Source organism: Oncorhynchus tshawytscha, linkage group LG08 (genome assembly GCF_018296145.1).
Source record: "Oncorhynchus tshawytscha isolate Ot180627B linkage group LG08, Otsh_v2.0, whole genome shotgun sequence".
Lineage (NCBI taxonomy): Eukaryota > Metazoa > Chordata > Actinopteri > Salmoniformes > Salmonidae > Oncorhynchus > Oncorhynchus tshawytscha.
In genome coordinates, this window is record NC_056436.1 from 68169435 (window position 1) to 68196934 (window position 27500).

At 45.8% G+C, this 27500-nt stretch overlaps 1 protein-coding gene across 2 annotated transcripts in view; it reads left to right on the plus strand.

The window, feature by feature from the left end:
- LOC112238411 (slit homolog 3 protein) overlaps nt 1–27500 on the plus strand; it is a 442088-nt gene that overhangs the window by 290492 nt on the left and 124096 nt on the right. For both annotated transcript variants that reach the window (XM_042325880.1, XM_042325879.1), the window contains 5 exons: nt 7573–7644; nt 14200–14271; nt 15022–15093; nt 21698–21841; nt 22744–22907. In XM_042325880.1, the coding sequence (XP_042181814.1) occupies nt 7573–7644; nt 14200–14271; nt 15022–15093; nt 21698–21841; nt 22744–22907 (524 nt within the window). The remainder of the gene's footprint in view (nt 1–7572; nt 7645–14199; nt 14272–15021; nt 15094–21697; nt 21842–22743; nt 22908–27500) is intronic.

Here is a 27500-nt window from a genome sequence, read left to right on the forward strand (position 1 = left end):
CTACAGCTTTTTCTATAGCCAGAAACGATATACCACTAATGAAATGATGTATTATCAGGACTTTGCTGGGGTCCGATAGTCATTTCTCTAAGAATTGTTGTCACGTTCCTCTGCCAGGTTCGAATTACTGTTACACCCACCGTTCAGGAACAACAGCCAAAACAACATCCACTCAATCTGTAGTTTAGGAATCCGAGGAAATAGATCCCTTGGAGCAGAGTCTGTGTGGTATACGTCTCTGTATAAGCTTTCCCTGTTCCTGCCTAAATATACACTAAGTATACCAAACATTAGGAACACCTTCCTAATATTGAGTTGTACCCTTTTGGCCTCAGAACAGCCTCAATTCGTTGGGGCATTGAATTTACAAGGTGTCAAAAGCGTTCCACAGGGATGCTGACCCATGTTGACTACAATGCTTCCTACAGTTGTGTCAAGTTGGCTGGATGTCCTTTGGGTGGTGAACCATTCTTAAAACACACGGGAAACTGTTGAGTATGAAAAACAGCATTGCAATTCTCGACACAAACAGGTGTGCCTGGCACCAACTACCATACCCCATTCAAAGGCACTTAAATCTTGTATCTTAATATGCACCCCCTCATTGGCACACAAACACAATCCATGTCTCAATTTTCTCAAGGCTTAAAGAAACGTCTTTAACCTGTCTCCTCTCCTTCATCTACAGGACACTGATTGAAGTGGATTTAAAAAGGCATCACAGCTTTCACCTAGTCAGTCTGTCAGTCTGGTCAGTCAAATATTTTGTATACTCAGTGCATTCGGAAAGTACTCAGACCCCTTGACTTTTTCCACATTTAGTTAGGTTACAGCCTTATTCTAAAATTGATGAAATTGTTTTTTCTCTCTCATCAATCTACACACAATACCCCAGAATGACGAAGCCAAAACAGTTTTTTTGAATAATTCATAAAAAATAAAATGTAATTTAACATAGGTATTCAGACCCTTTACTCAGTACTTTGTTGAAGCACCTTTGGCAGCGATGACAGCCTTGAGTCTTCTATGAATCTACAAGCTTGACGGTTTCTCCCATTCTTCTCTGCAGATCCTCTCAAGCTCTGTCAGGTTGGAAGGGGAGCGTCAATGCACAGCTATTTTCAATTCTCTCCAGAGATGTTCATTCGGGTTCAAGTCCGGGCTCTGGCTGGGCCGCTCAAGAACATTCAGAGACTTGTCACGAAGTCCTTGCCGCTAAAAACATCCCCACAGCATGATGCTGCTACCACCATGCTTCACTGTAGGGATGTTGCCCGGTTTCCTCCAGACATTTCCTGCTTGGCATTCAGGCCAAAGAGTTCAATCTTGGTTTCATCAGACCAGAGAATCTTGTTTCTCATGGTCTGAGTCCTTTAGGGGCCTTTTGGCAAACTCTAACTGCGCCGTCATGTGCCTTTTACTGAGGAGTGGCTTCCGTCTGGCCAGTCTACCATAAAGGCCTGATTGGTGGAGTGCTGGAGAGATGGTTGTCCTTCTGGAAGTTTCTCCCATCTCCACAGAGGAACTCGAGTTCTTGGCCCTGACCAAGGCCCCTTCTCCCCCGATTGCTCAGTTTGGCCGGACGACCAGCACTAGGAAGAGTCATGGTGATTCTAAACTTCCATTTCAGAATGATGGAGGCCACTGTGTTCTTGGGGACCTTCAATGCTGCAGACATTTTTTGGCACACTTCCCAGATCTGTGCCTCGACACAATCCTGTTTCGGAGCTCTATAGACAATTCCTTCGACCTCATGGCTTGGTTTTTGCTCTGACATGCACTGTGTGTGCCAGGTGTGTGCCTTTCCAAATCATGTCCAGTCAATTGAATTTACCACAGGTAGACGCCAATCAAGTTGTAGAAACATCTCAAGGATGATCAATGGAAACAGGATGCACCTGAGCAAAATGTTGAGTCTCATAGCAAAGGGTCTGAATAATTATGTAAATAAGGTGTTTCTGTTTTTTATATTTAAAACATTTGGTTATAAAAAAGTAAAACCTGTTATCGCATTGTCATTATGGGGTATTGTGTGTAGATTGATTAATACATTATTTTATTTATTCCATTATAGAATAAGGCTGTAACATAACAAAATGCAGAAAAAGAAAAGAGGTATGAATAATTTTCGAATGCACTTTATATGCAATCATTGTCTTCCTTTAGCGTCATTCCCTTACTAGGAGCCATTAACAGACACACCCATGCCTCCAGAGAAGGGCCAGAACCATAACAGGTACCCCTTAGTATCGTGGCAAGGAAACAAAACACAATGAGGGTTTCACTTCTTTAGGAAAACAGCTCTAATGTTTGAAACAAACATCATTATGTTGTCATCCAGAGTCACGTCTTTATTTTACAAGCTATAGAACACAATACTTTACTTACTGCAGGTTTTTAAAGGAACAAATAGTTTGGTCTGCTCCCTGTTTTCATTTTTGCCATGGATAACATATTGCAATACTGGTTTCATTACAACCCTACTGCAGAGTAGACCCAGATAGATGGTGGTGTAGTGAGGTAGGGGGACAGAGGGTGGGATTGAGAGATTTGGGGGAGTAGAGAGGAGGACTGAGAGGCTGCAGCAGGTAGCGAAGGGAACAGGCACGGGGGACAGAGGGGTGGGACTAGGAGATATCGTGGCGGGGGAGTGGGGGCTGCAGCAGGTAACGACGGGGACAGGCACAGGGGACAGAGGGGTGGGACTAGGAGATATCGTGGCGGGGGAATGGGGGCTGCAGCAGGTAGCGAAGGGGACAGGCACGGGGGACAGAGGGTGGGACTAGGAGATATCGTGGCGGGGGAATGGGGGCTGCAGCAGGTAGCGAAGGGGACAGGCACGGGGGACAGAGGGTGGGACTAGGAGATATCGTGGCGGGGGAGTGGGGGCTGCAGCAGGTAGCGAAGGGGACAGGCACGGGGGACAGAGGGTGGGACTAGGAGATATCGTGGCGGGGGAGTGGGGGCTGCAGCAGGTAGCGAAGGGGACAGGCACGGGGGACAGAGGGTGGGACTAGGAGATATCGTGGCGGGGGAGTGGGGGCTGCAGCAGGTAGCGAAGGGGACAGGCACGGGGGACAGAGGGTGGGACTAGGAGATATCGTGGCGGGGGTGACGCTTGCCCAGTAGCTCTGTGGCTGAAGTACTGAGTGGCCTTGCACTACCCTCCCCAGATACCACTACAGACACAAAGCACAGCAGCCCATTTCCATCCTCCATCTCCCAGACAACAACGCCCACTGGGCCAGGTCTCACTGTGACTATTAAAACCTACCCAAACCAGAAACCGTGGATAGATGGAAGCATTTGCGCAAAACGAAAAGCGCAAACCACCACATTTAACCATGGCAAGATGACTGTAAATATGGTTGAATACAAACAGTGTAGTGATTCCCTCCGTAAGGCAATCAAACAGGCAAAGCTTCAGTACAATGGCTCAGACATGAGATGTATGTGGCAGGGTCTACAGACAATCCCGGGTTACAAAGGGAAAACTAGCCACGTCGTGGACACCGAAGTTAAATACCTTCTTCGTCCGTTTTGAGGATAACATAGTGCCACTGACGTTGCCCACTCCCAAGGACTGTGGGCTTTCGTTCTCCAAGGCCGACTTGAGTAAGACATTTAAACGTGTTAACCCTCGCAAGGCTGCTGGCCCAGACGGCATCCCTAGCCACATCCTCTCCTCAGAGCATGCGCAGACCAGCTGGCTAGTGTGTTTACGGACATATTAAATCTCTCCGTATCCCAGTCTGCTGTTTCCACTTGCTTCAAGATGTCCACCATTGTTCCTGTACCCAAGAAGGCAAAGGTAACTGAACTAAATGACTATCGCCCTGTAGCACTCACTTCGGTTGTCATGAAGTGCTTTGAGAGACTAGTTAAGGATCACACCCTACACCCACTTAAATTTGCTAACCATCCCAATAGATCCACAGACGATGGAATCACCATTGCACTGCACACTGCCCTATCTCATCTGGACAAGAGGAATACCTAAGTCAGAATACTGTTCATTGACTACAGCTGAACACCATAGTACCCTCCAAGCTCATCATTAAGCTTTGGGCCCTGGGTCTGAACCCCGCCATGTGCAACTGGGTCCTGGACTTCCTGATAGGCCACCCCCAGGTGATGAAGGTAGGAAACAATACCTTCACTTCACTGACCCTCAACACTGGGGCGCCACAAGGAGGCGTGCACAGCCCCCTCCTGTACTCCCTGTTCACCCATGACTGTGTGGCCATGCACGCCTCCAACTCAGTCATCAAGTTTGCAGACGACACAACAGTAGTAGGCCTGATTACCAACAATGAAGAGACAGCCTATAGGGAGGAGGTGAGGGCCCTGGGGGAGCGGTGTCAGGAAAATAACCTCTCCCTCAACAAAATGAAAGAGCTATCCACATCGCCCTTATCCATATCGACAGGACCGCAGTAGGGAACGTGGAAGCTTCAAGTTCCTCGACGTACACATCCCTGACGATCTGAAATGGTCCACCCACACAGAGAGTGTGGTGAAGAAAGCGCATCAGCACCTCTTCAACCTCAGGAGGCTTAAGAAATTTGGCTTGCCCCTAAGACCCTCAGAAAACTCCAGGACACCTACAGCACCGATGTCATAGGATGGCAAAAAATATAATCAAGAACAACATCCACCAGAGCCACGGCCTGTTCACCCCGCTATCATCCAGAAGACAAGATCAGTACAGGTGCATCAAAGCTGGGACCGAGAGCCTGAACGATAGCTTTTATCTCAAGGCCATCAGACTGTTCAATAGGCATCACTAGCCGGCTACCACCCAGCTACTCAACCCTGCACCTAAGAGGCTGCTGCCCCATGGACATTCACATGGAATCACTGGTCATTTTAATAATGGAACACTAGTCACTTTAATAATGTTTACATACTGCTATACTCATCTCATATGTATATACTGTTTTCTATTCTACTGTATTTTAGTCAATGCCACTCTGACATTGCTCGTCCTAATATACAGTTGAAGTCGGAAGTTTACTTACACTTAGGTTGGAGCCATTAAAACTCAACTGCTCCACAAATTTCTTGTTAACAAACTATTATTTTGGCAAGTCGGTTAGGACATCTACTTTGTGCATGACACAAGTCATTTTTCCAATAATTGTTTACAGACAGATTATTTCACTTATAATTGTCATATCCTGACCATAGAAAACCTGGTAGAGTAGGTCAGGGCGTGACTAGAGGTTTTAGTCTAGTTTATTATTTCTATGTGGGGTTCTAGGTTTCATTTTCTATGTTGGGGTTTGTGTATGATTCCCAATTAGAGGCCTCTGGTTATCGTTGTCTCTAATTGGGGATCATACTTAAGTAGCATTTTTTTCCACCTGTGGGTGATGGGATGTTGTTTATGTTTAGTTGCCTGCTAGCACTGCATTGTCGTCACGGTTCATTTATTCTTTATTGTTTTGTATTTGCTTAAGTTTCACTTTATTCATTAAAATATGTGGAACTCAACATACACTGCGCCTTGGTCCGACCATCATTATTACGAACAACGTGACAATAATTTACTGTATCACAATTCCGGTGGGTCAGAAGTTTACATACTTTGAGTTGACTGTGCCTTTAAACAGCTTTGAAAATTCCAGAAAATGATGTCATGGCTTTAGAAGCTTCTGATAGGCTAATTGACATCATTTGCGTCAATTGGAGGTGTACCTGTAGATGTATTTCAAGGCCTACCTTCAAACTCAATGCCTCTTTACTTGACATCATGGGAAAATCAAAAGAAATCAGCCAAGACCTCAGAAAAATCATTGTAGACCTCCACAAGTCTGGTTCATCCTTGGGAGCAATTTCCAAATGCCTGAAGGTACCACGTTCATCTATACAAACAATAGTACACAAGTATAATAAACACCATGTGACCACGCAGCCATCTTACCGCTCAGGAAGGAGACGCGTTCTGTCTCCTAGAGATGAACGTGCTTTGGTGCGAAAAGTGCATGTCAATCCCAGAACAACTGCAAAGGATCTTGTAAAGCTGCTGGAGGAAACCGGTACAAAAGTATCTATATCCGCAGTAAAACAAGTCCTATGTCGACATAACCTGAAAGGCTGCTCAGCAAGGAAGAAGCCACTGCTCCAAAACCGCCATAAAAAAGCCAGACTACGGTTTGCAACTGCACATCGAGACAAAGATTGTACTTTCTGGAGAAATTTCCTCTTGTCTGATTAAACAAAAATAGAACTGTTTGGCCATAATCACCATCGTTATGTTTGGAGGAAAAAGGGGGAGGCTTGCAAACCGAAGAACACCATCCCAACTGTGAAGCACGGGGGTGGCAGCATCATGTTGTTTGGGTGCTTTGCTGCAGGAGGGACTGCTGCACTTCACAAAATAGATGGCTTCATGAGGAAGGAACATTATGTGGATATATTGAAGCAACATCTCAAGACATCAGTCAGGAAGTTAAAGCTTGGTCACAAATGTGTCTTCCAACTGGACAATGACCCCAAGCATACTTCCAAAGTTGTGGCAAAAATTCACCCAACTTATTGCAGGAAGCTTGTGGAAGGCTACCCGAAATGTTTGACCCAAGTTAAACAATTTAAGGCAATGCTACCAAATACTAATTGAGTGTATGTAAACTTATGACCCACTGGGAATGTGTTGAAATAAATGAATGAGGAAATAAATCATTCTCTCTACTATTATTCTGACATTTCACATTCTTAAAATAAAGTGATGATCCTAACTGACCAAAGACAGGGAATTCTTACTAGGATTAAATGTCAGGAATTGTGAAAAACTGAGTTTAAATGCATTTGGCTAAGGTGTATTTAAACTTTCGACTTCAACTATATACATATTTCTTAATTCCATTCTTTTACTTTTTGATTGAGTGTATTGTTGTTAATTTTTAGATACTACTGCACTGTTGGAGCTAGGACCGCAACCATTTCTCTACACCCGCAATAACACCTGATAAATATGTGTATGTGACTACTAACATCTGATAAATATGTGTATGTGACTAATAACATCTGATAAATATGTGTATGTGACTAATAACATCTGATAAATATGTGTATGTGACTAATAACATCTGATAAATATGTGTATGTGACTAATAACATCTGATAAATATGTGTATGTGACTAATAACATCTGATAAATATGTGTATGTGACTAATAACATCTGATAAATATGTGTATGTGACTAATAACATCTGATAAATATGTGTGTGACTAATAACATTTGATAAATATGTGCATGTGACTAATAACATCTGATAAATATGTGTATGTGACTAATAACATCTGCTAAATATGTGTATGTGACTAATAACATCTGATAAATATGTGTATGTGACTAATAACATTTGATTTGAGAAGGAGGTGGAAGAGGAGGAGGAGGCCATGGACGTGAACAGACACTCAGACAAACACTTTCTCCCTTAAGAGTCATACTGTATATTTATCTGAAAGACCAGGATAATTGAGAATGTATTTCTCTCTGAGGTAACCTGATGTTTCTCTCCCCCTCTCCCCCTCTCCTCCTCTCCCTCTTTCCACCTCCCCATCAGTCGTCTGGAACAGAACCTGATCAAGAACATCCCTGCTGGAGCCTTCTCTCCATACAAGAAACTCAAAAGGATGTGAGTCTGTTATATATTCAATTCAATAGGATGTGAGTCTATCTGTTATATATTCAATTCAATAGGATGTGAGTCTATCTGTTTTATATTCAATTCAATAGGATGTGAGTCTATCTGTTATATATTCAATTCAATAGGATGTGAGTCTATCTGTTTTATATTCAATTCAATAGGATGTGAGTCTATCTGTTTTATATTCAATTCAATAGGATGTGAGTCTATCTGTTATATATTCAATTCAATAGGATGTGAGTCTATCTGTTTTATATTCAATTCAATAGGATGTGAGTCTATCTGTTTTATATTCAATTCAATAGGATGTGAGTCTATCTGTTATATATTCAATTCAATAGGATGTGAGTCTATCTGTTTTATATTCAATTCAATAGGATGTGAGTCTATCTGTTTTATATTCAATTCAATAGGATGTGAGTCTATCTGTTTTATATTCAATTCAATAGGATGTGAGTCTATCTGTTATATATTCAATTCAATAGGATGTGAGTCTATCTGTTATATATTCAATTCAATAGGATGTGAGTCTATCTGTTTTATATTCAATTCAATTTGATGTGAGTCTGTTATATATTCAATTCAAAAGGATGTGAGTGTTATATGTATATTCAATTCAATAGGATGTGAGTCTGTTATATATTCAATGTTGTGTTGTATAAATGATTGGAGACATGCGCAGGAATTCGTAATAAGGGGGTTTAATACTCCACCCAAAATATACAACATGACTTGGAAAAAGCACGGGGACGAAGCCCAGAACAAACACATATACAAAAACACTGGGATGTAACCCAAACAAAAGAGCGAGGTTAAACCAATAATAAATACACAGTGCAAGACCTGTCGTAACAAATGCACAACAATACACGAGACAAGACCCGCAATAACAAGTGCACAATACACTCAGCACGAAAGCCGAAATAACAAAGCACAGGTACTCACAGACCAATGTAGATGGGAACAATAATCAACCAGACAATGGTGAATTGAGGGCACATATACAATTACTAATCAGGGTAATAGGAATCAGGTGTGCGTAACGAGACAATTCAGTGACGCCTAGATGCCGGTGACGTAGACCTCCGGAACTGGTGCACGGAATGAGCAGCAGTACTGGGGGAAACCGTGACCGTACCCCTACCCTGATGCGCTGCACCAGCAGCGGGATGATACCGGCCTCGAGGACGACCACAGGAACATGGTACGGATCGGTCAGGGCCAGCTGCAGCTGCCAAAGTTGCTTCGTCCTCAGACGGGCCAGTTGCAGCTGCTGAAGTTGTGTCGACGTCGGACATGCCAGTTGCAGCTGCTGAAGTTGTGTCTGCGACAAAACATGCCAGTTGCAGCTGCTGAAGTTGTGTCGGCGTCGGACATGCCAGTTGCAGCTGCTGAAGTTGCGGCGGCATCGGACGGGCCAGTTGCAGCTGCCAAAGTTGCGGCGGCATCAGACGGGCCAGTTGCAGCAGCGTCAGACGGAACAGTTGAAGCTGCGAAGTTGCAGCATCTGACGGGGCAGTTGCATCTGCCAAAGTTGCGGTGGTGTCAGACGGGCCAGTTGCAGCGGCGTCAGAAAGGCCAGTTGCAGCTGCCGAAGCTGAGGCGGTGGTCGGGCCAGTTGCAGCTTCCGAAGTTGCGTCGGCATCGGACGGGACATTCCCGCTTTCTCCATTTAGGGTGGGTTATTCTGTCACGTTGTATAAATGATCGGCATCAGACGGGCCAGTTGCAGCAGCGTCAGACGGAACAGTTGAAGCTGCGAAGTTGCAGCATCTGACGGGGCAGTTGCATCTGCCAAAGTTGCGGTGGTGTCAGACGGGCCAGTTGCAGCGGCGTCAGAAAGGCCAGTTGCAGCTGCCGAAGCTGAGGCGGTGGTCGGGCCAGTTGCAGCTGCCGAAGTTGCGGCGGCATCAGACGGGCCAGTTGCAGCAGCGTCAGACGGAACAGTTGAAGCTGCGAAGTTGCAGCATCTGACGGGGCAGTTGCATCTGCCAAAGTTGCGGTGGTGTCAGACGGGCCAGTTGCAGCGGCGTCAGAAAGGCCAGTTGCAGCTGCCGAAGCTGAGGCGGTGGTCGGGCCAGTTGCAGCTTCCGAAGTTGCGTCGGCATCGGACGGGACATTCCCGCTTTCTCCATTTAGGGTGGGTTATTCTGTCACGTTGTATAAATGATTGGAGACAGGCGCAGGAATTCGTAATAGGGGGGTTTAATACTCCGCCCAAAATACACAACATGACATGAAAAGGCACGGAGACGAAGCCCAAAGAAAACATGTGTACAAAAACACAGGGAAACCAATAATAAATACATGGGACGAGACCCACAATACTCTACACGGGGCGAGACCCGAAATAACAAATGCACAACAATACACGGGGCGAGACCCGAAATAACAAATGCACAACAATACACGGGGCGAGACCCGAAATAACAAATGCACAACAATACACGGGACGAGACTCGTAATAAAAAATGCACAACAATACACGGGGCGCGACTCGTAATACAAAATGCACAACAATACACGGGGCGAGACGCATAATAAAAAATGCACAACAATACACGGGGCGAGACTCGTAATAAAAAATGCACAACAATACACGGGGCGAGACGCATAATAAAAAATGCACAACAATACACGGGGCGAGACGCATAATAAAAAATGCACAACAATACACGGGGCGCGACTCGTAATAAAAAATGCACAACAATACACGGGGCGAGACGCATAATAAAAAATGCACAACAATACACGGGGCGAGACTCGTAATAAAAATGCACAACAATACACGGGGCGAGACGCATAATAAAAAATGAACAACAATACACGGGGTGAGACGCGTAATAAAAAATGCACAACAATACACGGGGCGAGACCCGAAATAACAAATGCACAACAATACACGGGCGAGACTCGTAATAAAAAATGCACAACAATACACGGGGCGAGACGCATAATAAAAAATTAACAACAATACACGGGGTGAGACGCGTAATAAAAAATGCACAACAATACACGGGGCGAGACCCGAAATAACAAATGCACAACAATACACGGGCGAGACTCGTAATAAAAAATGCACAACAATACACGGGGCGAGACTCGTAATAAAAAATGCACAACAATACACAGGGCGAGACTCGTAATAAAAAATGCACAACAATACACGGGGCGAGACGCATAATAAAAAATGCACAACAATACACGGGGCGAGACGCATAATAAAAAATGCACAACAATACACGGGGCGAGACGCATTCTAAAAAATGCACAACAATACACGAGACAAGACCCGTAATTACAAATGTGGGATATATGTGTCTCTAATGTGGTAAAACATTTGGCGGGAGATTAGGAAGTGTAGCTCAGTTTCCACCTCATTTTGTGGGCAGTGGGTACATAGCCTGTCTTCTCTCGAGAGCCAGGTCTGCCTATGGCGGCCTCTCTCAATAGCAAGGCTATGAGCACTAAGTACATAGTCTGTCTATAGTCAAGGATTTTCTTAATTTCGGGTCAGTCACAGTGGTCAGGTATTCTCCCACTGTGTACTCTCTGTTTAGGGCCAGATAGCATTCCAATTTGCTCTGATTTTTTTGGCTGATTCTTCCAGTGTGTCAAGTAGTTATCTTTTTGCTTTCTCATAATTTAGTTGTGTCTACATGTGTTTCTATCCTGGGGCTCTGTTGGGTTTCTTTGTGTTTGTGAACAGAGCCCCAGAACCAGCTGTCTGAGGGGACTCTTCTCTAGGTTAAACTCTCTGTAAGAGAGTAGTGGAATGTGTGGGCATCACTTCCTTTTAGGTGGTTGTAGATTTTACCAACTCTTTTCTGAATTTTGATAACTAGTGGATATAATCCTAATTCTGCTCTGGGGTTTTGCGTTGTACCCTAAATATATTTTTGCAGAACTCTGAATGCAGAGTCTCAATTGGTTGTTTGCCCCATTTTGTAAATTATTGGTTGCAAAGTGAATCCCAGACCTCACAACCATTGGGAGCAATGGGTTCGATAACTGATTGAAATATTTTTTTAGCCAGATTCCAATTGGGATGTTGAGTTTCATGTTCTTTTTGATGGCATTGTAGGCCCTTCTTGCCTTTTCTCTTAGATTGTTCACAGCCTTGTGGAAGTTACCTGTGGTGCTGATGTTTAGGCTGAGGTAGGTATAATTATGTGTGTGCTCTAGGGCAACGGTGTCTAGATACATTTTTGATTTGTTGTCTTGGTACTACTGGACCATTTTTGGAACTCCATTACTTTTGTCTTCCTGAGATTCACTCTCAGGGCCCAAGTCTGACAGAATCTGTACAGAAGATCTAGGTGTTGCCATAGGTCCTTCTTGGTAGGGGACAGAAGCACCAGATCATCTGAAAACAGTAGACATTTGAATCCAGTAGGGTGAGGCTGTATGCTGCAGACAGTTCTCGTGCCCTCGCCAATTCCTTGATATATTGTATGTTGAAAAGGGTGGGGCTCAAGCTGCATCCTTGTCTCACCCCATGACCATCTGTGTGTTTGCACAGTTGTTGTTCGTTTACGTTGATTTTATAATGGCATATGTTTTTCCCCCAAACACTGCTTTCCATCAGTTTGTATAGAAGATCTTCATGCCAAAATCAAATGAGAAGACTGCTTTTGTTTTGTTTGTTTGTCAATAAGGATGTGCAGGGTGAATATGTGGTCTGCCGTACGGTATTTCGGTAAGAAGCCAATTTAACTTCTTCGGGATAGGGGGCAGTATTTTCACGTCCGGATAAAAAGTGTGCCCAAAGTAAAGGGCCTGTTACTCAGGCCCAGAAGCTAGGATATGCATGGTAGTATTGGATAAAAACACTCTAAAGTTTCTAAAACTGTTAAAATAATGTCTGTGAGTATAACAGAACTGATTTGGCAGGTGAAACCCCGAGCACAATCCATCCAGGGAAACATTTGTTTGAGGTCATTGTGTTTTCCAATGCTTTCCTATGGGAAACCTGATTTATTAGGGCCCCGATTGCAGTTCCTATGGCTTCCACTAGATGTCAACAGTCGTGAGATATTTTTCAATGTTTTTCTTTTGAGAAATGAAGAAGTAGTCCTGTCACTCAGAAGGTCTCTAGTCCTTTGGTGCGCGTGAACAAGAGAATGCTCTGTTTTGTTTTTCTTTGTTTTTTTTCTTTTTCTTTCTTTATATCCCCAAAATGTACATTTTGGGGATATAAAGAAGGAATTTATCGAACAAAACGACCATTCATTGTGTCACTTAGACATTTGGGATTGCAAAAAGATGAAGATCTTCAAAGGTAAGGTATTTATTATATTGTTATTTCTTACTTTTGTGTCGCATCTGCCTGGTTGAAAAATTATTTTCATGTTTTTGTATGCGGAGCGCTGTCCTCAGATAATCGCATGGTGTGCTTTCGCCGTAAAGCCTTTCTGAAATCTGACACAGTGGCTGGATTAACAACAAGTTAAGCTTTATTTTGATGTATTACACTTATATATTCGTGAATGTTGAATATTTATATTTCTGTAGTTTGAATTTGGCGCACTGCAATTTCACTGGATGTTGTCGAATCTATCCCGCTAACGTGATTGGAGCGTTAAGAGATCCCATTTGATCCCATGGTAATTATTAGGTTCAAATTTGTCTCCACTTTTGTGGATTGGGGTGATAAGTCCTTGGTTCCAAATATTGGGGAAGATGCCAGAGTTAAGGATTATGTAAAATAGTTTTATAGCTATTTGGAATTTGTGATCTGTGTATTGTATAATTTTATTTAGGATATTATCAACATCACAGCATTTTGGGGTTGGAGGGTTTGTATTTTATCCTGTAGCTCATCAAATGTAATTGTAAAATCCAGTGGGTTCTGCTAGTCTTTATATATTTTTGCTGTTTGCTCTTTGTTATAGGGCCAAAAAGATTGGAGAAGTGGTTTATTCAAACACATCTCCATTTTTGATAGATAACTCTTCATGTTGTTGTTTGTTTAGTGTGTTCCAATTTTCCAGAAATGGGTCGATTATATGGATTCTTCAATTACATTGAGTTGATTTTTGATGTGCTGATCCATCTTTTTCCGTTGTGTATTTCTGTATTGTTTTAGTGATTCACCATATTGAAGGATATGGCTCAGGTTTTCTGATTTTTAGTTGGATAGGTTTCTCAATTTCTTTCTTAAGTTTTTGCACACTTCATCAAACCATTTGCCATTGTTGTTCATTTTCTTAGGTTGTCTGCTTGACATTATTAGATTCGATAGGGAAGCTGAGAGGTCAAGTTTAGGTTTTCTACTGCCAAGTTTACACCTTCACTATTACAGTGGAACATTTTGTCCTGGAAGTTGTCTAAAAGGGATTTAATTGTTTTTTGTTGTTGTTTTTTTTTGTTAGGTTTCCTCACTACTTTCATTCCATCTGTTGTCTATCTTAATATTATTCAGTTCCTTTGACTTTGATACTTCATGATTGAGTATTGCTCTGTTCAAGCAGACTGTGATTTTGCTGTGATCTCTCTCTCTCTCTCTCTCTCTCTTTCTCTCTCTCTCCAATGTTCTTCCAGTGACCTGAGCAAGAATCAAGTCTCTGACATTGCTGCTGACGTCTTCACTGGTTTACGCTCCCTGACTTCACTGTAAGTGAATATGCTGCTGCATCATAACATACACACACACATACAAACACACATACACAATAAAGACGTCTTCAGTCTCACTGGCAGGGAGATAATTAGAGTCTGGTGGTGGTGGCACGGTGCTCCTCCATGACAGCTGACTCTAAGATGGTAGGACAGCCAGGTGGAGCATGGCAAAGCAAATTAGAACCCAGTGTCTAACAGCACAACACAGTGGTTAGGCTAAACGTTGTAAAAATAGTTGTGACGGTGGGAGCTTAACAAAATAATCCTTTTAAATCACTGTAGTGATGTGACAAAGACGCCGCCCGACGGACAGCAGCGGACACACAAGCCTCTGCATATTAATATAGCCAATCAGCAGACAGGACAGGGGATTCATCTTCCTATGTCTGTGGTTTGCATCCAAAATGGCACCCTATTCCCTACTAAGTGCCCTACTATGGGTCCTGGTCAAAACGAGTGCACTATATAGAGAATAGGCAGCCATTTGCTAAACAGACTGTGTGTCTGGAGGCCTGACGCCAATAACAGCACCGGGCTGAAAGAGTCTTCATTTGCTCAGAATGTCATGAAATATAAGTGTATATGTCATGTACTGTCAGGCTGGGAATGGGAGTACTGGGGGAAACTGATAGTACACATGTAGAATTACAGGCGCAGACACACACACACACACACATGCACACACACTGATCCATCCTTGTTGAGATCATCTACAATGTCTGCACTATGTATGTGTCTCCACAGGGTCCTGTACGGGAACAAGATAGCTGAGATTCCTAAGAGGTTGTTTGATGGGCTTGTCTCTCTGCAGCTGCTGTAAGTACACAGGGTCTCCCTTTGGAAAATCTGGCAACAGACAAGTGACCGGAAAGATATTTTTATTTATTAGACGCTTGAGAAATGTCCGTATGCATTGGGTCCATAACCCTTTAGGGCCCACCCGCTCAGCCAGCACCATCAATAAACGAGAGATATTGGCCAAATGAGCCACATTTACATCTCCTTAAAAACAACCTAGAGCTAATGACCAAAACACTATTGGTTGTGTTTCTATGTGTAGCAGAACGTTGTAGCCTATTGGTTTTTACTTTCCTGATACTATAATTCTCCACCTCACGGCTCAGCTGAGATTCCTAAGGGACCGTTTGACTTGTTTCTCTGCAACTACAGTACTACTGATGTACACTGCTCAAAAAAATAAAGGGAACACTAAAATAACACATCCTAGATCTGAATGAATGAAATATTCTTATTAAATACTTTTTTCTTTACATAGTTGAATGTGCTGACAACAAAATCACACAAAAATTATCAATGGAAATCAAATGTATCAACCCATAGAGGTCTGGATTTGGAGTCACACTCAAAATTAAAGTGGAAAACCACACTACAGGCTGATCCAACTTTGATGTAATGTCCTTAAAACAAGTCAAAATGAGGCTCAGTAGTGTGTGTGGCCTCCACGTGCCTGTATGACCTCCCTACAACGCCTGGGCATGCTCCTGATGAGGTGGCGGATGGTCTCCTGAGGGATCTCCTCCCAGACCTGGACTAAAGCATCCGCCAACTCCTGGACAGTCTGTGGTGCAACGTGGCGTTGGTGGATGGGGAGCGAGACATGATGTCCCAGATGTGCTCAATTGGATTCAGGTCTGGGGAACGGGCGGGCCAGTCTATAGCATCAATGCCTTCCTCTTGCAGGAACTGCTGACATACTCCAGCCACATGAGGTCTAGCATTGTCTTGCATTAGGAGGAACCCAGGACCAACCGCACCAGCATATGGTCTCACAAGGGGTCTGAGGATCTCATCTCGGTACCTAATGGCAGTCAGGCTACCTCTGGCGAGCACATGGAGGGCTGTGCGGCCCCCCAAAGAAATGCCACCCCACACCATGACTGACCCACCGCCAAACCGGTCATGCTGGAGGATGTTGCAGGCAGCAGAACATTCTCCACGGCGTCTCCAGACTGTCACGTCTGTCACATGTGCTCAGTGTGAACCTGCTTTCATCTGTGAAGAGCACAGGGCGCCAGTGGCGAATTTGCCAATCTTGGTGTTCTCTGGCAAATGCCAAACGTCTTGCACGGTGTTGGACTGTAAGCACAACCCCCACCTGTGGACGTCGGGCCCTCATACCACCCTCATGGAGTCTGTTTCTGACCGTTTGAGCAGACACATGCACATTTGTGGCCTGCTGGAGGTCATTTTGCAGGGCTCTGGCAGTGCACCTCCTGCTCCTCTTTGCACAAAGGCAGAGGTAGCGGTCCTGCTGCTGGGTTGTTGCCCTCCTACGGCCTCCTCCACATCTCCTGATGTACTGGCCTGTCTCCTGGTAGTGCCTCCATGCTCTGGACACTACGCTGACAGACACAGCAAACCTTGCCACAGCTCGCATTGATGTGCCATCCTGGATGAGCTGCACTACCTGAGCCACTTGTGTGGGTTGTAGACTCCTTCTCATGCTACCACTAGAGTGAAAGCACCGCCAGCATTCAAAAGTGACCAAAACATCAGCCAGGAAGCATAGGAACTGAGAAGTGGTCTGTGGTCACCACCTGCAGAACCACTCCTTTATTGGGGGTGTCTTGCTAATTGTCTATAATTTCCACCTGTTGTCTATTCCATTTGCACAACAGCATGTGAAATGTATTGTCAATCAGTGTTGCTTCCTAAGTGGACAGTTTGATTTCACAGAAGTGTGATTGACTTGGAGTTACATTGTGTTGTTTAAGTGTTCTCTTTATTTTTTTGAGCAGTGTATAATATTGTGTATTGCAGTACGTACACATGTTTCTTCAAGGGTGAACTTACTATCTTTGTGTGTATGTGTGAGTGTTGCACAAAGCTAATTCACTCTGGAAAAGGGTTACGATGCAGAGCACATAGAGAAGCAATAGTTAATGTTGTGCTTCATAAAACCAGTCAATCACAGGGAAGCAGAGAGAGTCGAATCTCAAACCCCTTTTTGAGTGTAAAATGGACCATTTGGGCCGATGTGTGGCCATCAGGGGGGAAGAGAAGGATGAAACAATGCTTTTGTTGTTTCTTTCACTGGAGAGGGAGCACCTTACGCAACGTCATTAACATTTAAATTGGACCTGATTACAAGGCAGATCTCTCACACCTAGTTTTATTGATGTAGACATGGAAACGTAGCTCAAACATAATGACTGTGTTTAATGGTCTAATTTAAGGAAATCTGCTGCTTTTTAATGCTGCTGGCTGTTTGTGCTTGTTGAATCACACACACACACACACACACACACACACACACACACACACACACACACACACACACACACACACACACACACACACACACACACACACACACACACACACACACACACACACACACACACACACACACACACACACACACACACTGTAATGATTTGGAGGATGGATGGGGAATGAATGATAGAGAAATTGGTTCCTTTCTCTTCCTGGAATCTCAGCGAGTGTCAGCATATTATAAACACACAGCAGTACGGCCCGCTGCCTGCCTGGCTAGCATGGCTGGTATGGCTAGCATGGCTGGTATGGCATGGCTGGTATGGCTAGCATGGCTGGTATGGCATGGCTGGTATGGCATGGCTGGTATGGTATGGCTGGTATGGCTAGCATGGCTGGTATGGCATGGCTGGTATGGCATGGCTGGTATGGCTAGTATGGCATGGCTGGTATGGCATGGCTGGTATGGCTAGCATGGCTGGTATGGCATGGCTAGCATGGCTGGTATGGCTAGCATGGCTGGTATGGCTAGCATGGCTGGTATGGCATGGCTGGTATGGCATGGCTGGTATGGTATGGCTGGTATGGCTAGCATGGCTGGTATGGCATGGCTGGTATGGCATGGCTGGTATGGCTAGTATGGCTGGTATGGCATGGCTGGTATGGCTAGCATGGCTGGTATGGCATGGCTAGCATGGCTGGTATGGCTAGCATGGCTGGTATGGCTAGCATGGCTGGTATGGCATGGCTGGTATGGCATGGTTGGTATGGCTAGCTTGGCTGGTATGGCTAGCATGGCTGGTATGGCTAGCATGGCTGTTATGGCTAGCATGGCTGGTATGGCTAGCATGGCTGGTATGGCTAGCATGGCTGGTATGGCATGGCTGGTATGGCATGGTTGGTATGGCTAGCTTGGCTGGTATGGCTAGCATGGCTGGTATGGCTAGCTTGGCTGGTATGGCTGGTATGGCTAGCATGGCTGGTATGGCTAGCATGGCTGGTATGGCTGGTTTTTCTGGTATGGCTAGCATGGCTGGTATGGCTGGCTGGTATGGCTGGCTGGTATGACTGGCTGGTAAGGCTGGCTGGTATGGCTGGCTGGTAAGGCTAGCATGGCTGGTATGGCTGGCTGGTATGGCTGGCTGGTATGGCTGGCTGGTATGGCTGGCTGGTAAGGCTGGCTGGTATGGCTGGCTGGTAAGGCTAGCATGGCTGGTATGGCTGGCTGGTAAGGCTAGCATGGCTGGTATGGCATGGCTGGTATGGCTGGCTGGTATGGCTGGCTGGTAAGGATGGCTGGGTGGTATGGCTGGCTGGCTGGCTGGCTGGTATGGCTGGCTGGTATGGCTGGCTGGTATGCTTGGCATCAACACTAAGGATATAAATGACTTGCTATGTTTAAGTAAATACTATAAGGCCCTGGAATGGATAGGCCTGTTCTTATAGAAGTTTGTTTGAATAAAAACAACTCCCCAAACCAGTGTCTGTTGCCGATCCCAAAAACACATGGGAAATCTCCCTTGTTTTTCTTTCTTTCTTCGTTTTTTTCTCTGTTTAGTTTCCAATCCCTCCCAAACGTAATTAGTTCTCCCTGCGAGCATCCTAATAATGTGTGTATTTTCTCTGCGGCAAACCCTCAATAGAAAGCCTCTCAATAATTGAACTAACTCGGCTCATTGTTAGTCAACTGTCAGGCAGGCTAAGAGAGAGAGGGGGGGGAGAGAGAGAGAGAGAGAGGGGTAGAGAGAGAGAGAGAGAGAGGGGGGGGTAGAGAGAGAGGTAGAAAGAGAGAGACCAGATTGGTCTAGTGGTGGTGGAGATGTCACAGCAGAGCTCACAGAACCAAGGCCACCACCTAACAACATGGCTGCATTAGCTAATGGACAGAATGGGGGAAGGATAGCTACAGATGTAGGATCTTAATGTAATCACCCTAAAAAAGTTAAACTTGTAGTGTATTTTAAGTTTAATTTCCACTTAGAATATTTCCTTATAAAAAATCTATCAACACCTACTGTACACAGATGTCCATTAATTATAATCCACCTAATAATTCACATTTCCTGTTTCTACAGGATATCACAGATTTCTACTGTTTCTGCAGGATCATTTTCCTGCTGTAGCAAACTGGCTCAAATTGAGATCCTACATCTGTATAGACAAATAAATAGAAATACTAGAACAGGTATCCCCATTCAAGGGAGATGAATTCACCTTTCAGCAGGACAATAACCTAAAACACAAGGCCACATCTACACTAGTTGCTTACCAAGAAGACAGTGAATGTTCCAAGCTACAGTTTTGACTTAAATCTGCTTGATTTATTAAGCAGATTTAAGTCAAAACTATTCACAAAGCTATACACAGTGTCGCAGTGGGAAATTCAAACATTGCAGATTGTAAAATAAATGTTTGATGGAACAGCATGCTGATCAACTACCAATATATTGTTTTTGAATGTACAACTGTCCAGTATAGCCTACCTGAACCTGCATGAACCGTCCTCGGCTCTCTCCCAGCTTGGATAGAAAGTTGTTGTGTGTAAAACCAATCTATTAATGCCAATAATACAGTCAGTCCACCCTCAAAACACTAGCTTACTAGGGATTGTTTCATTATGCAGTGTACTATCTATAGCTGTATACTGTATTTAGCTGCTCTTTAGTAACTTTTTAGAAAATTCACACATCAAATAGCCAACAATGATGAAAAAGTAGTCGGCTTGAGGATAACTTCAGCAACTATTTATTGTTGAAAGGGGTTTGTCTGGCTAATAGCCTACACAAATGGGTGGCAATATTCAAGATAAATGAAATGAAATGTAATCCAACTTGAGAGACTCCCCTGCCCCTGGTCTCCTGAAGTACTCTCTTTTTGTGTGCAAATGTTTTCTCCACGGCCTGTAGGTCCAGGTTGCAGGCCCCACTGTTTTCTGCACTGAGTATTGCCAACCCAGACTTTCCTGAGACATTTTGCATTTTATGTCCGTCGAGCTGTACGCAATGTAAACGTAGTTTTGAATGCTGCATGCCGAGATATACCAGGGATTAGAGACTGTTGATATTGTAATCACACAACTCAAATGCCGGTTCACCAGTAGGAACCAAATCACAAACCTGTTTTTTTGTTTCAACCCTCAAGTACTGTTGTCTGCTAAGATGTGAGAGGCTTAATTAAAGATGGTGCGGAACTTCTGTTTTTGAAGCACCACCCCCTTCTGCCCAGTTTCCCTGGTGTTGCTACGGCAATCAAGCTGTTTTACCATCCCTGTAACTGTCGCTTCTGCAGAGAGATCGTTTTCTAAACTAAAACTCACAAAGAAGAAACATTAGGCTCCCGGTCTGATAGGCGCTTCTGAAAACCCGATTAGCATCACTCGTTGCACTGACACCGTCCTAGCCTTGACCATAGCGCATGTTCACTCATATCCCCATATTCAAACAGTTATTCATTTATTTGTAACTTTGTTTCAGTCATATTCCTGAAGCCCAATAAATGAACACTTAGCTCTGGTACATAAGGACATTAAAAAGGTTTATGAATGACTCTTAGGAGGGCTACTGTCAAAATTATTTAATAAATCAGGGATGACAGGCGCATGGGCTACCAGAGGTCGTGCCCCCGGGGGTATCCGCTACTCCAGTGGGCAAGACCTGAAAATGGTTGTCTAGCAATGATCAACCACCAATTTGACAGAGCTTGAAGAATTTAGAAAATAATAGCGTACAAATTGCACAATCAAGGTGCGGAAACCTCTTAGAGACTTACCCAGAGGACTCCCAGGTGTAATCCCCGTCAAAGGTGATTCTAACATCTATTGACTCAGGGGTTTGAATAATTATCTAATCAAGATATACACTATTAGTCTTTTATTTTCCATGAATTCTTTACACATTTTTTAATTTGTCTTCCACTTTGGCATTACAGAGTATTTTGTGTAGATCGCTGATGAAAAATAGGACAACGAAATCCATTTTAATCACTGTAACGTAACAAAAGGTGGGAAAAGTCAAGGGGTGTGAATAGTTTCTGAATGCCCTGTAGGCTCCTGCTCCTCTGAGCCATTCATGCTTGCACAAGGTTACTTATGAAGGGAATAGGGTGCCATTTTCCACGTAGACCAGTGGTCAGGCTCCAGTAGATCTCCAAACCTGCTGTTGTTATGTTTGTCTTGTTCTTTTAGTCTACTGAACGCTAACAAGATCAACTGTCTGAGGGTGAACACCTTCCAGGACCTGCAGAACCTCAGCCTGCTGTCTCTGTATGACAATAAGCTGCAGACCATCAGCAAGGGCCTGTTCGCCCCACTCCGCTCCATCAAGACCCTGTGAGTAGCCACACAGAGACACACACCCCTCCATCAAGACCTTGTGAGTAGCCACACAGATACACACACCCCTCCATCAAGACCCTGTGAGTAGCCACACAGAGACACACACCCCTCCATCAAGACCCTGTGAGTAGCCACACAGAGACACACACCCTCCATCAAGACCCTGTGAGTAGCCACACAGAGACACACACCGCTCCATCAAAACACACACACCCCTCCATCAAGACCCTGTGAGTAGCCACACAGAGACACACACCCCTCCATCAAGACCCTGTGAGTAGCCACACAGAGACACACACCGCTCCATCAAGACCCTGTGAGTAGCCACACAGAGACACACACCGCTCCATCAAAACACACACACCCCTCTATCAAGACCCTATGAGTAGCTACACACACACACACACAACACACACAGACAGACACACAGACAGACACACAGAGACATGGTTTCTATTCAGTCTATGTAAGCAGAGGACTAAGAAGAGAAAACCAAGATATACGACCTTGGAAAATATCAGAGAGGCGTCTATTTTTGAAGCTTGTTTTTCTGGGGTTTTTTTAGGCCGCTGGAAGCCCCAGGGTACATCATGTTACTTATCTACAGTATACAGTATTTGTTGTGTGAGCGGCTAGCTCATATTTTTTCCCCAGAAGCATCTAAATATGGCTCATACATGCAAATACATTTCCTCATGTTTCTAAAGGAATCATTATCTGTTATGATGATGAAAAGTGGCATATTTCTCACCAGCATGACTCATTCTCTGTCTCTCTCTCTTTCTCTCTGCATATCTCTCTCCATCTCTCTCTTGCTTTCTCTCCATCTCTCTCACTCTATCCCTCCATCTCTTTGTCCCTCCCTCCATCTCTCTCTCTGATCATCTCTCCTCCAGCCACCTGGCTCAGAACCCCTTCATGTGTGACTGCCATCTGAAGTGGCTTGCTGACTACCTGTTTGACAACCCCATTGAGACCAGTGGAGCTCGCTGTAGCCACCCACGTCGACTGGCCAACAAACGCATCAGCCAGGTCAAGGGCAAGAAGTTCCGCTGCACAGGTAGGCACACACACACAATGATTACCATTCCTTGTGAGTACAGTGCATATCTATAGACTCCTTTCAATTACCAGAGCAACCAGCAACCTTTTGCTCCTCAGCACCGTGGGACAAACACCCACTGTACTACAGAAGTAGTGTCTCTCCAGCAGTTGTGCCGTGTCCGTCTGTCTCCCCCTCCTGCTTTACTCTCCTGAGGCATCTGATCTAATGCATAGTGACATGCTGATGGCTCCCAGTCTCCATAGCCCCTCCGCCCACAATTCCTCCATAATCATGTGGCACTTGATTACGTGGCGAGGGCTGTGCATCTGAGGCAGAGTCACAGTCAGACACGGAGCACAGACCAGAGACACATTCCTGCCCTTTCTCTCTCTCTCTCCCTCTCTCTCTCTCCCTCTCTCTCTCTCTCCTTCTCTCTCTCTCTCTCTCTCTCTCTCTCTCTCTTTCTCCCTCTCTCTCTCTCTCCCTCTCTCTCTCTCCCTCTCTCTCTCTCCCTCTCTCTCCCTCTCTCTCTCTCTCCCTCTCTCTCTCTCTCTCTCTCTCTCTCCCCCTCTCTCTCTCCCCTCTCTCCCCCTCTCTCATTTTCTCTTTCTACATCTATTTCTCTCAGTTTCTCCTCCCCTCCTCTGCCTCTTTCTCTCAGTTTCTCTGTGTCTCCTCCCCCTCCTCTGCCTCTTTTCTCAGTTTCTCTGTGTCTCCTCCCCCTCCTCTGCCTCTTTCTCTCTGTTTCTCCTCCCCCTCCTCTGGCTCTTTCTCTCTGTTTCTCCTCCCCCGCCTCTGCCTCTTTCTCTCAGTTTCTCTGTGTCTCCTCCCCCTCCTCTGCCTCTTTCTCTCTGTTTCTCCTCCCCCGCCTCTGCCTCTTTCTCTCAGTTTCTTTGTGTCTCCTCCCCCTCCTCTGCCTCTTTCTCTCAGTTTCTCAGTTTCTCCTCCCCTCCTCTGCCTCTTTCTCTCTGTTTCTCCTCCCCCTCCTCTGGCTCTTTCTCTCTGTTTCTCTGTGTCTCCTCCCCTCCTCTGCCTCTTTCTCTCAGTTTCTCAGTTTCTCCTCCCCTCCTCTGCCCCTTTCTCTCTGTTTCTCTGTTTCTCCTCCTCTGCCTCTTTCTCTCTGTTTCTTTGTGTCTCCTCCCCCTCCTCTGCCTCTTTCTCTCAGTTTCTCAGTTTCTCCTCCCCCTCCTCTGCCCCTTTCTCTTTGTTTCTCTGTTTCTCCTCCTCTGCCTCTTTCTCTCAGTTTCTTTGTGTCTCCTCCCCTCCTCTGCCTCTTTCTCTCAGTTTCTTAGTTTCTCCTCCCCCTCCTCTGCCTCTTTCTCTCAGTTTCTTTGTTTCTCCTCCCCCCTCCTCTGCCTCTTTCTCTCTGTTTCTCTGTGTCTCCTCCCCCCCTCTGCCTCTTTCTCTCAGTTTCTCAGTTTCTCCTGCCCCTCTGTCTCTTTCTCTCTGTTTCTCTGTTTCTCCTCCTCTGCCTCTTTCTCTCTGTTTCTCCTCCCCCTCCTCTGCCTCTTTCTCTCAGTTTCTTTGTGTCTCCTCCCCCTCCTCTGCCTCTTTCTCTCAGTTTCTCAGTTTCTCCTCCCCCTCCTCTGCCTCTTTCTCTCAGTTTCTCAGTTTCTCCTCCCCCTCCTCTGCCTCTTTCTCTCAGTTTCTCAGTTTCTCCTCCCCCTCCTCTGCCTCTTTCTCTCTGTTTCTCTGTTTCTCCTCCCCCTCATCTGCCTATATTTTTCTTTCTCGCCTCCTCTTTGGATTTCCTATTTGTCTGGTTTGTAGCAGAAGAGAGGAAGGCTTGAGGCAAGGGTGTCTGTCTATATTGGTGTGTGGGGCGAGCTCACAAATCACATCCGTAGTTGCCTCTCAGGTGGCGAGTCGAGACAGGAGGGGGGCCCCACAGATACGGCCCCCCGCGGGGAGACGAGGAGAGGACAACGGGGTTAAGGCAATTGGTGCTTTCCTTTGAGAATAACCCTGGGTTCTCCTAATTATAGGCTTAGCAAATTCAAAACAGAAACACAATAGCAAGCACAACAGGAACACCGATAAACTGTGTGTGTGTGTGTGTGTGTGTGTGTGTGTGTGTGTGTGTGTGTGTGTGCGTGCGTGTGTGCGTGTGCATATGCTTGCGTGTGCTTGCATAAAAAGTGCCAGAGAGCTTGCATTGTTTTCCCTCCCTCCCTCCCTGTCTTTCCCTCTATCCCATCTAATTGGTAATCACACAGGGCTGTCTATATGTGTCCCTATGTTTGTGGCTTTCCCTATGCTGGGGGGTTACAGACAGTGCAGTACGGTGTGGCATCTGGGGGCCCTGCCCATTGAGCATGGTTGAGGGGAGGGACAGTGTTGGTGTTGGGAGGAAAGAAGAGGTCCTGTCTGGGGGGAGTCCAGGCGGTCAGTCAGTCACCACGATCAGCTTCCTGTCCTGGCTCCTCCTGTCTGTTCCTGTCTGTTGATGTTCCTGTGGCCCTCAGCTCACCCTCACACTCTGCCTCACTACTTACCTGTCTACCTACCTGTTCTTCTCTCTACCTGGTGCAGCTGTCTCTTGTGCTTGATCTAACCATGTGCCGCCGCCTACACTCGCCTCACATGGTTCCGTCAAGCACCAGGGACCGCTGGACACACCCACCTGGCCCGCCCACACCATATGCCTGCAGCACGGCATTCTGGGACAGATCCACGGCCCCAGCCCTTCTTTCCGGTGATGGTGAGAGGAGGAAAAGAGAAAAGATGAGGCTTCCCTCCGTTCCTTCCCTCCTTCACAGACAGAGACTACAAAGTGGTACACTACAATACTCACTTCTTCCTCTGTGTTGTTGAAGAGTCCTCTTTCTCCCCCTCCTCTTCCTCCTCCTCCTCCTCCGCCTTCTTCTTCTGCTTTCTGTCACCCTGCTGTCCTGCTCCTGCATGGCACTTGCCTGCATCCAAAATGGCACCCTAGTCCATATGTAGTGCACTACTTTTGACCAGGGTCCATAGGGCCCATAGGGCTCTGGTCAACAGTAATGCATTACACCGGGAATAGGGTGCCCTTTGGAAGGCAGACAGTGTGAGCCAGTGTTTGAGCCAAGCCCAGTGGTTTCCCCAGCAGAGAGAGAGGAAAGAGACCCCAACAGAGCCTCTCATCCGGCGGACCCTGTCTGGTTCTGGGCTGTGGTTCTTGGAGCTTGCGTTGTCAGAGGCTCTCTTGGATCACTGTTGGAGATGGAATGAGTAGCATATACAGCGGTGCCAAGGAAAGGCTTGTGTGATGGAAACCAGACTTACAACCATCCAACACCCGTTACAGAAAAACAACCCTGTATTACTCTGTCAAAACATCTCCAAGCAACTAACATCCTGGAATTGACCTTTCTGTCAACTGTTCTCTTCCAAATGATTGTGTAGGTGTGTGTGTGTTATTTTTAAAATGTTTAATAGCTGTGTGTGGGGGTGTTCCTTTGGTCATGTGTGTGTGTTCTGTATAGTGTATGTTTGAGAGGCATTGCGTTCCAGTATAAGGGATATGCATAATTCAATGCCTACAGTAAGCAAGATGGTCCCAGATCCCCGGGACAATGAAAGACAGCACAGGGACCTGGCTAAGCAAATCAGCAGTTGAGGTTTTCCATCGATGTCACAGTTCCGTGATGGTCTGTCCTGTCCACCCTCGGTCCCTCTCCTGTCCCTCTCCTGTCTCCTCTCCTGTCTCCCCTCCTGTCCATCTCCTGTCCCTCTCCTGTACTGTCCCTCTCCTGTCCCTCTCCTGTTTCCCCTCCTGTCTCTCTCCTGTCTCTGTCCTGTCCCTCTCCTGTCCCTCTCCTGTCCACTCTCCTGTCAACTCTCCTGTCACTCTCCTGTGCCTTTCCTGTCCCTCTCCTGTCCCCCTCCTGTCCACTTTCCTGTCCCTCTCCTGTCCCTCTCCTGTCTCCCCTCCTGTCCCTCTCCTGTCCCCCTCCTGTCCCTCTCCTGTCTCCCCTCTTGTCCCTCTCCTGTCCCTCTCCTGTCCCTCTCCTGTCCCTCTCCTGTCCACTCTCCTGTCTCCCCTCCTGTCCCTCTCCTGTCCACTCTCCTGTCTCCCCTCCTGTCCCTCTTCTGTCCCTCTCCTGTCCCTCTCCTGTCTCTCTCCTGTCCCTCTCCTGTCCCTCTCCTGTCCCTCTCCTGTCACTCTCCTGTCCACTCTCCTGTCCACTATCCTGTCTCCCCTCCTGTCCCTCTCCTGTCCCTCTCCTGTCCCCCTTCTGTCACTCTCCTGTCTCTCTCCTGTCCACTCTCCTATCCACTCTCCTGTCCACTCTCCTGTCTCTCTCCTGTCTCTCTCCTGTCCACTCTCCTATCCACTCTCCTATCCACTCTCCTGTCCACTCTCCTGTCCACTCTCCTATCCACTCTCCTATACACTCTCCTGTCTCTCTCCTGTCCACTCTCCTATCCACTCTCCTATCCACTCTCCTGTCCACTCTCCTGTCCACTCTCCTATCCACTCTCCTATCCACTCTCCTATACACTCTCCTGTCCACTATCCTGTCTCCCCTCCTGTCCCTCTCCTGTCCCTCTCCTGTCCCCCTCCTGTCACTCTCCTGTCTCTCTCCTGTCCACTCTCCTATCCACTCTCCTGTCCACTCTCCTGTCTCT